The following is a 9,775-nucleotide window of genomic DNA, read 5'->3' as shown; positions in this document are numbered from 1 at the left end:
AAAATGAGGAAAGATTTGGTCATATTGAACATAAAGTATTCATTACATCCTGTTGAGGTTGATGGTGTTCTTCGGTGTCTAGCAGCCCTCTCTTCACTGTCATCAGAATAGAAGAAACGATTATGCCAGTTTTTGAAAAATGTTAAAATATCGGACGATTTTTTTTCAAATATTGGGGCGTGTATGAACATAGAGGAGAAAAAAATTTAGAGTTGAAGAGTCACGATTGTAACATTTTATTAGAGTATCTCATTCCACTAGCTACACGTGGCCTACTTCTCGATGATGAGTATGATGTTGTAGTGAATTTGTCAAGGTTCTTTCGGTTGTTTTGCCAAAAAAGTTTACAATGCGAGAAATTGGAAAAACTAAAATACGACATTGTATTGAAACTTTGTAAACTTGAGAAGATCTTTCCACTTTTTTTCATATAATGGTGCACTTTCCAGTTCATTTATCTTTTGAGGCTTGCCTTGGAGGGCCTGTGTAGTATCGATGGATGTATCTAGTTGAACAATATATGAGAAAACAAAAGAAATACTTTAGGAACGGAAACTTTCTAGAAGATTCAATTAGCGAGAGTTACCTTGTGAATGAAGTATGAGCATGTGTGCCCAATATTTGGAGGATCAAGAGTCACGAGATGTCTCAATACAAACTAGTACGACATTGTCCATATTCCTTCTTTTGGAAGAGATATCCAATGGAACGGCCTACACATACCAACCGGGGGATCGTGAGTGTGCTCATTGATACATCTTAAAAATTTGTCGTGAAGCTGAAGAATATTATAAGTAAGTGCATCGATTTCATTACTAGCTATGATTTTAGTACTTTTAGCAATAATTTAATTTAACAATTGCACAGTAATTTTATGCAATAATGTGAACCCAATATTTCATGCAATCATGCTAAGAAGTATAACTCGTGCAAAATAAATTGGTAAGTTCAACACTAAAAAACACAAAGAGAGCTTGACCACCCAAAATATCGGTGTATTAGTTTTGGAAATAATAAGGTCAAGACAATTAACTACTATGGAGTGCTCAATGAAAACATAGAAGTAGCATTCTTTAGAGGAAGACGAGCGGTTCTCTTCAAATATAGATGGTTTGATGTTCATCACAAAGATTGGGGTATTAAGGTTGATAAGTATGGTTATGTTAGTATAAATATGAACAGGACTTTACAAATTCAAATGAATGAACCATTCATAATGGTAAGCCAAGCACAACAAGTATTTTACTCTACGGATATGGCATCAAGGCTTGGATGAAAATTTGTGACACCAATAAATCTATGTTATTATAATTAATTTTTAATTGTGTTTATTAAGGCATGTGGTCAAATTGCATATTTTCTAATAGACATTACATTCTATATTTGCAGCGATCATGGCACTTAAAGGTAGAGAAGTAGGTAAGGGCTTTGGCCATCAGTTAGAGGACCGAGAATCAGTTTGAGGACCATTTAGCATTACTCGAACTTTATCGGTGACATCGATTTGGACGGGATATTAGAGAGTGATGATGATATGAACATTGATGATGTACCCAACACTAACCTCAATGATGATGATGAGACACAGCTCCCGTTTAGCATGATGCTGGTACCGGTGTTTGATTATGTATTTTCTTATGATCCTATATAATTTTTTGTTCATTTTTTGGATCTTCTTAGAGTAGAAGACGGGGTAAGAACAAAAATACTACAGTTAGTAAGTTGTAGGTAGGGTAGAAGATGCCTTTGGAGTTCAACCCAATAGATGGTATGTCCCTGTACAAAAATATGACTACATGGTTGAGGCATATTGGGAATGTCATTTGGGATCCCAATACATTAACTCATAGGACCCTACGTTAAATGGACTTGAGCTCCACACAACTAGATAACATATGGAGGACTATCACGGTAAGTTATTCATTTTGGGGTATTAACCACCATATATACATGTATTTTAATATTAAGTTTTTTTTTTCAGGATCCTTTTGAGTCTGTGGAGGGGCACATTGACACTTATTTCCACCAAGGGCTACATCACGCAAAACAATTTAGGGATAGGTGGATATTTCAATGGAACACTTAGTACATTAAGGCTCGTGAAGGTGATGAGGCAGTAATTTGAGTCAATCCCACAGAGATCGCATTTAGTGATTGGCATTATCTTCTAGAGTGTCGCTTCTTCACTCCGGAGTTCAAAGTAAATTAATAGTTTTTAACGAGCCCTTACTTTAATAATCTATTAAACAAACAACTTTTCTTAATTTCAGAAAATAAGTATGTTGAATTCGAGTAATAGGTTGCATGTCGTGTACAAGAATCATGCGGGCATCATCTCATTTTACAAGTCGAGAGGCAACTAGTGCGATTTATCATTTCATATAAAGTTTCTAATTTTTTCCGTTTTTATTATAATGTGTATTATTGAATTTGTATAGGAGAGGACTACTAGACACTCCCCTAAATTCGCTGACCTATTTCTACACACACATACTAAGAAACCAACTCTGTAGGATCCAAATCCGAAGTTCCCCAATTGTTGTTGAGAAAGTGGTAAGTATTGTTTATATGTTTAATATAATTTTTGTTTTTTTATATATGTGTTTGTACTAATCCAAATTTAATTATGTTTGTAGTTTTCATTGCCCATTGCTATAGAAGAAGACCCGAGTAGGAATGAACTGTAGTTGACAGAGTACGTCTTTAGGTCTCAAGGACATGGTAGAGTCGTAGGTTTGGGGCAAGCGTACGACATACATCTTTTAGAGAAAATGCTCGGGGGATTTCTTCGAGCATTCATCGCACTGACACTCAGTAACTATGTGATGACAACCGGACTCTATAGGAGGAGATGTAGAAGATGTTAGAGGACCGTGAATTGGAGATGCAGAAGCTGTGAGAAGAGTGTGAAGTGGAGATGATAAAGATACGGGAGGAGTGTGAGAATTAGAGACGGCTATCACGTGAAGAGAGTGAGGCTGAGAGATAGTGTTGTGAGGCTGAAAGACAGCACTCACTAATAGAGCGTGACCAAATGAGGGATAAAATGATTCAGATGAAGAATCAGATAGCCATGATATTATCCATGTTTCTCAGCGGCCACACTCCCCCTCCTACTTGATTAGTGTATTGAGATGATTGATTGATTTTTTTGGATTAAGTATTTTTTAGATTAGTGTTTTTATTTATATAAATGTTTTTAGAAAAACAACTATTTAATATTGTTTACAAGGGAAAATATTAATAATTCAAATAAAGACTAAATATATTTAAATATCAGTAACGGCATTATCAATGGGAGAGTCGTTACTAATATAAGTATCAGTAACGACAATGTCATTGACAAATCCCTTACAAATACTCATATCGATAACGGCAATACCATTGGTAGAACCGTTACTAATATAAGTATGAGTAACGGCAACAGTGGCGGATGTACTCAGCGGGCTACGGTGGGCAGTAGCCCAGTATATTTTTTTTTTTTTTTTTTTTTTTTTTATACATATAATATCTATTATATACAGCTGGCTAAAATTTTATATCTCTAAATATAATATGTTATATAAGAATATGATCTATCTATAATAATAATAATATATATATATATATATATATATTATTATATTATATTAAATTATATTATTATTATATTATATTATATTATATTTTTTTATATTCACACTTAAACTTTCATATTTTTATTTATTTAGAACATAATCAATGATTGTTTGATTTAATTTCTCTACAACTATCTTTGGTCTCTCTTTTGAATCTCTCGGTTAGTTTTCTTTACCTTTTCTCAATTAATTTTGTTTATAACATAAGATTGTATAAATTATATATTCTTATTTTAGTTCTATATTTTTGTTAACAGGATTACAATGGATAATGAAAGGAGTAAAAAAAGAAAGACATTATTGTCGTTTTTCAAACATAAAGAAAATTCATCTACATCTACGGTTAACGAGGTAAATCTTCAATCTTATACATCTAATACGGAAGAAGAACAACCTGTTTTAAATTTTCCAAGGGTTGAAATTGATCTTAATAATCTTGAACGAGATCCCGCAATTCGGATTCCTATATGGCAACATCCAATAAATCAACAAGATGAAATTAGGCGGTCTTATATTAGAATGGGTCCGTATCAACCTAAGTTAGATGAGTATCCAAGAACTAAGTTTGGATCACAAACTCAGTATCGTAGATTTCAATACTCGTGGTTTGAAAAGTTTCCTTGGTTAGAGTATTCTTCATCAAAGGATTTAATATTTTGTTTTCCTTATTTTCTTTTCCAAAAGAAATCACCTATTAATCCTTCATTCACTATTGATGGATTTAATAACTGGAAAAGGGTTAACGATGGAGTTAAATGTCCACTTTTAATTCACGTGGGAGGTCCTACTTCCTCACATAGTAATTCAGTGAAATGTGTTGAAGATTTGATGAAAGTAAGTGGACATATTGACAACATATTGAATGCCCAAAGTTTAGATGAAGTTCAGAAAAATCGATTACGACTTAAGACGACAATTGAGAGTATTCGATGGCTTAGTTTACAAGCTTGTGCATTTAGAGGTCATGATGAATCTTCATCTTCTAAAAATCGTGGTAATTTTATAGAGATGATAAAACTTATGGGTCGATTGAATGTTAATATTGGTGATATAGTATTAGAAAAATCTCCAAGAAATGCAACATATACTTCACCAACTATTCAGAAAGAAATTTTGCATATTTTTGCAAATAAAGTAAGGAAAAAAATCCGTGAAGAAATTGGAGATGCGAAGTTCTGTATTTTAGTTGATGAAGCTAAAGATATTTCAAATAAAGAGCAGATGTCAATTATTTTGAGATTTGTTGATTGTTTAGGTATTTTACGAGAGCGTTTCTTTGATATTGTTAATGTTCCAAATACTACTGCTTCAACATTAAAGAAGAGCATATCAGATGTTCTTTCTCGACATAATTTGAATGTCACCAATATGAGAGGGCAAGGGTACGACGGTGCTAGTAACATGTCTGGTGCTTGGAATGGACTTCAAGCTCTATTTCTTCGAGAGTGTCCATATGCATATTATATACATTGCTTTGCTCATAGGTTGCAATTAGCATTAGTTGGAGCTTCTACAAAAGAGATTTCTGTTTGGCTATTTTTTTCAAAACTATCCACCATTATTAATCTTATTGGTTGTTCCTCCAAATGGCATTCTGAGTTACATTCTGCTCAAACTATTGAAATTGATCGTATGATTACTTCGGGTGAACGGGATACTGGTAAAGGAATGAATCAAATTGGTAATTTACATCGTAGTGGATCAACTCGATGGAGCTCTCATTTTGAATCTATTTGTAGTTTAATTGATATGTTTGGTGCAACTATTTCTGTTCTTGAAAGTATTGTGGAAGAAGGATCGTCTAGTTCTTTACGTGGAGAAGCATGTGGTTGTTTGATAACTTTGAGATCTTTTGAATTTGTTTTCACACTTTATATGATGCAAAAAATTATGGGAATTACAAACCTGCTTTGTCAAGCTTTGCAAAACAAATCTCTTGATATTATAAATGCCATGGATCTAGTATCAACTACTAAAGCACTACTTTTCAATTTTAGAGAAGAAGGATTTGATCATCTACTAGAATACGTGCAAATGGTTTGCACACAACATGACATTGAAATTCCGGATCTGAATGCTTCATACAAAAGTGCAACAAGACGTTCATGTCAACAAAAAGATTCGTTGACAATTCAACAACACTATCATTTCAATATCTTCAATTCAGTGATAGATTTTCAACAAGAAGAGTTGAATTCTAGATTTAGTGATGAGGCAGTAGAGCTCCTTAAACTTAGTTCTGCTTTGGACCCTAAAGATAATTTTAAATCATTTAAAGGTGAAGATATTTGCAAATTGGCTGAAAAGTATTATCCAGGAGACTTCAGTGAACAAGAAATGCATTATTTGAGATCTCAACTCCAGCATTATAAAATTGATGTTTCTCGTAATGAGAATTTTCAAAATATGTCTTCCATCATTGAATTGTGTCGCAGATTAGTTGAAACAAATAAGTCATCAAATTATAATTTGATTGATAGATTGATTCGACTTGTTTTGACTTTACCAGTTTCTACTGCCACTACAGAAAGATCATTTTCAGCAATGAAACATGTGAAAACTATTCAACGGAATAAGATGGAAGAAGAGTTTTTAGCCGATACTATGATAATTTATATTGAACGAGAGCTTGTTGAAGATATTGATTCAGATTCAATAATAGATGAATTTTATTCTATAAAAAATAGAAGGTTGCAACTTAAATAATATGTAAAAGTTTGTTAAATTTTATATATTTTCTTGTCTAATTTTTAGATTTTCAATAATACGAGATAATTTATATATATATATAAATTTGTTATTAAATCGGGTATTTCGTTCATTTCTTAGATCTTTTATATTTATTTTATTTTATAAGGGGTATTTATTGATAAATTTAATTACTAAAAAATTAAAATCAGCCCAGTCAAAAAAAAATCCTGGATTCGCCCTTGAACGGCAATACCAATTGCAAAGCCCTTACTTATACTTATATTAGTAACGAAAATGCCATTGGCAGAATCTTACTGATACTAATATCAGTAACGGTAATACCATGGGCAGAACTGTTACTGATATGAGTATCAGTAATGGCAATAATAATGAAAAAATCTCATTACTAATACTCATATCAGTAACAACAATGTCTTTGGTAGAGTCCTAATGATACTCATATCAGTAAGTCGTTATTGAAACTCATATTAGTCACGACTCTCTAATTCTGTTACAGATACTGTTTAATATCCGTAACATTCATTTTGATAACAAATGGTAACGGCATTATAAGTCATTATTGATAACTCTCAGTAACAGCATTTTAGGCTTTCAATCAAGGCATTAACCCTTATTTATTATTAACCCTTATTTATTGATGTTTTTTTACTAGCTTGGAGTATCATAATTATGTAGAGTGTCATAGTTATAGGTACGAGGTTAACATACTACGTTCAAAAAGTATATTCAGGGTCGGCCCTAGGGTAAGGCAACCAATCCACTTGTATAGGGCCCCCAATTTTATAGGCCCCAATTTTTTTATATTTAATAATATTATATTATTAATATTATTTTTTCCGCTTTTTTCTTCTTTAATATTAAATATATATTATAAAAATAATTTTTTTATCTCCTTTTTAGTCTCCTATTATAATATATTAATTATTTATATTTTGTTTTATTAATTAAAATTAAAAAACAAATACTATTTTAGGGGTCCCAAAATTTAAATTTGTATAGGCCCCCAAAATCTCAGGGTCGGCCCTATTTGCATGTATTGTGGGAAAGCCTCCCATCGGCCAAGCTTCAATCTCTTAGAACGAAGAATATTTGATCCCATGTTCGCAATGTGACATCCATCTAAATGTATCATGTTTTCGAAAAACTTAAATTGGAATACAATTGAAAGATTGTATTCCAATTATTTATGTCATTTTTTCTAATTCCAAGTCTTCAATTAATATTATTACCTAATCTCAAGTAACAGTTACAATTTATTTCATAGATTTCACAGTAGGTCTAGAAAAGCATACTACTAATGAGGTTATCACTAAACCAATTCATCATCAAATATGACCCAAAATGAATTTATATTATAAATTTAATTAATTTTAGTGATATTAGTAAGATAAATAATGATTAAAAACAACTTATTTACATATAGTCACTTTAGGTTGTTTTTGTATCTTCATTATTTAACATATTTTCTTCAACCGTTTCTAGTTTATTAACTAGTAGTTCTTTAGATAATATTGTTTCTTTCTTGATATTAGCCTCCTCATTTTCTTCTTTCTCAATATTAGCCTCCTCTTTTTCCTTTCTCCTTTCATGAAGAAAACTTATTACACCGGAAAGCGCCATATCTACATCGTCTTCGTCACATTTTAACAATTGTTCTGCCACCTCAGCCGGAGTCACCTCGACCGATCTGATCAACTCTTCAATTTCCTCAAAAGATTTGTGATCATCAACGTCGAGATAGTTATGAACAAGGGTTTTGAACCCGCAAGGAGTGCAATAAGACATGTGGATATGCATGTCCATCCGACCCGGGCGCAATAATGCGGGGTCGAGTTTCTCTTTGTGATTCGTGGTAAAAATTATAATCCTTTCGTCTCCACAACTCGACCATAATCCATCCACGAAATTGAGGAAGCCAGACAATGTTATCTAGTATATACCAAAACAAACATTTATTAGTAAGATTTTGTTATTTAATAAAGTTTAAGAATCTATTTAAACAATAGTACTAAAATCAGGTCTTATTTGTTCTTCATTCTCAATAAGACTAGAACTAATTACTAACCTCATTTTTCTTATCATTTGATTCTTCTGAATCTGAAGGAGAAGAAGAAGATGATGAAGGAGCTTCTCCCGCCCTTTCATGGAATTGCACTGCACAGTCAATATCTTCCACTACCAAAATGGAACGGTTCGCCGTCGCCAATAGCAATCGCCGGAGATCGGAGTTGCTGTCTATCGCCGTCAACTCCAAATCGTAAATGTCAAAGTTCAAATGGTTCGCCATTGCAGCAATCAAACTCGATTTCCCTGTTCCAGGTGGTCCGTAAAGAAGATAACCTCTCTTCCATGCCTTACCCACTTTCCTGTTTATCAGATCCAGTTTGATTTCAGTTTTTCTGAAATTTAAACACTAAAAATCTAATTTCAATTTATCTAACCTGTAATACTCTCGCCGGCTAACGAATCGTTTCAGATCCATCACGATCGTCTTCTTAAGATCTGAATCCATAGCCAGTGTTTCAAAATTAGAAGGATGATCAAGATTCACCGGTATCCACGCATGGGACATGTTTCCGTACATTTCGCCTGGATCAACAGTGTAGATCTTGACTGATTTCTTCAAGTTCTTCATAGCTTCGGCCTCTTTTAAAACATACGGCAGATACGATTCTATAATCTTCTTCTTGTATTTCTTATGGAAATTTAGTTCGAACCATCTGATCTCAGATCTGAATGTAGAATTCAAGTTACGTGGGTTGTGAAAGTTTCTAGATTCGACTTTTTCACAGACCGAAACCCATTTGATTTTGACGCCGTCGAATTCGTCATCTATTTGCTCGTTCCGATCAACTGCGACGGAAATGGACTTCTCCTTTTCCGGTCGGCTGACTTTGAGCCGGCAGTTGTTGCTGGTGGATCCTTTGGAACCGAGATAGATGACGGCTGCGTCGTAGATGTCGTTACTGACTAGACCGTCGAATTCGTCGACGACCATGATCATTTGAGAGGAAAATCGGGTGAAAAGGTAGCGAATGCCGCCGGAAATGTAACTGGTTAGATCGTCGGGAAGATATTCATTGGCTATTGTCTTGACAAGCATGGCCGTGGCTGCGGCCGAGCCGACCGCGGAGATGATGGTTTTGGCCGTAGACAAGTTGGATTCAGAATCAGTAGCCATTACTTGATTTTTCTGATTTGGGTTTCATGGGAATGAATTTATAGGAATATGATAAATCATAAAGGAGACTAGTTCTATTTTTCATCTTCCTTGAATCTTCCTAGATTGAATCTTCCTTATAATTTATGTGGAAACATAAAACCTAATTTATTTATTAATTTATTTATTTGAATATGTGTAAGAAGATTTGACCCATGACAGATATTTTCAAAAATATTTTAAGGTGGAATCAAAACATTTGATTTAAGACCCATCTAGTTGTTCT

General features: G+C 33.4%; 2 protein-coding genes across 2 annotated transcripts; one reads left to right on the top strand and one right to left on the bottom strand.

Moving 5' to 3' along the window:
- The first annotated feature begins 3,881 nt into the window (after positions 1 to 3,881).
- LOC124934739 (zinc finger MYM-type protein 1-like) lies at positions 3,882 to 6,759 on the top strand. Its single transcript, XM_047475251.1, has 2 exons — positions 3,882 to 5,996; positions 6,616 to 6,759. Exons 1-2 carry the CDS (start codon positions 3,882 to 3,884, stop codon positions 6,757 to 6,759), a joined length of 2,259 nt encoding a protein of 752 aa, XP_047331207.1.
- A 946-nt stretch (positions 6,760 to 7,705) lies between these two features.
- Positions 7,706 to 9,537, bottom strand: LOC124936888 (AAA-ATPase At3g50940-like). The gene is made up of 3 exons (XM_047477419.1): positions 8,771 to 9,537; positions 8,395 to 8,695; positions 7,706 to 8,258 (listed from the first exon to the last, which is right to left on the bottom strand). The coding sequence occupies exons 1-3, from the start codon at positions 9,508 to 9,510 to the stop codon at positions 7,758 to 7,760; spliced, it is 1,542 nt and encodes a 513-aa protein (XP_047333375.1). The 5' UTR covers positions 9,511 to 9,537; the 3' UTR covers positions 7,706 to 7,757.
- Positions 9,538 to 9,775: the final 238 nt, after the last annotated feature.

Source organism: Impatiens glandulifera, chromosome 4 (assembly GCF_907164915.1).
Source record: "Impatiens glandulifera chromosome 4, dImpGla2.1, whole genome shotgun sequence".
NCBI classification, from domain to species: Eukaryota; Viridiplantae; Streptophyta; class Magnoliopsida; order Ericales; family Balsaminaceae; genus Impatiens; species Impatiens glandulifera.
Note: the sequence above shows the minus strand (reverse complement) of the source record. Positions and strands in the feature narration are given on the sequence as shown.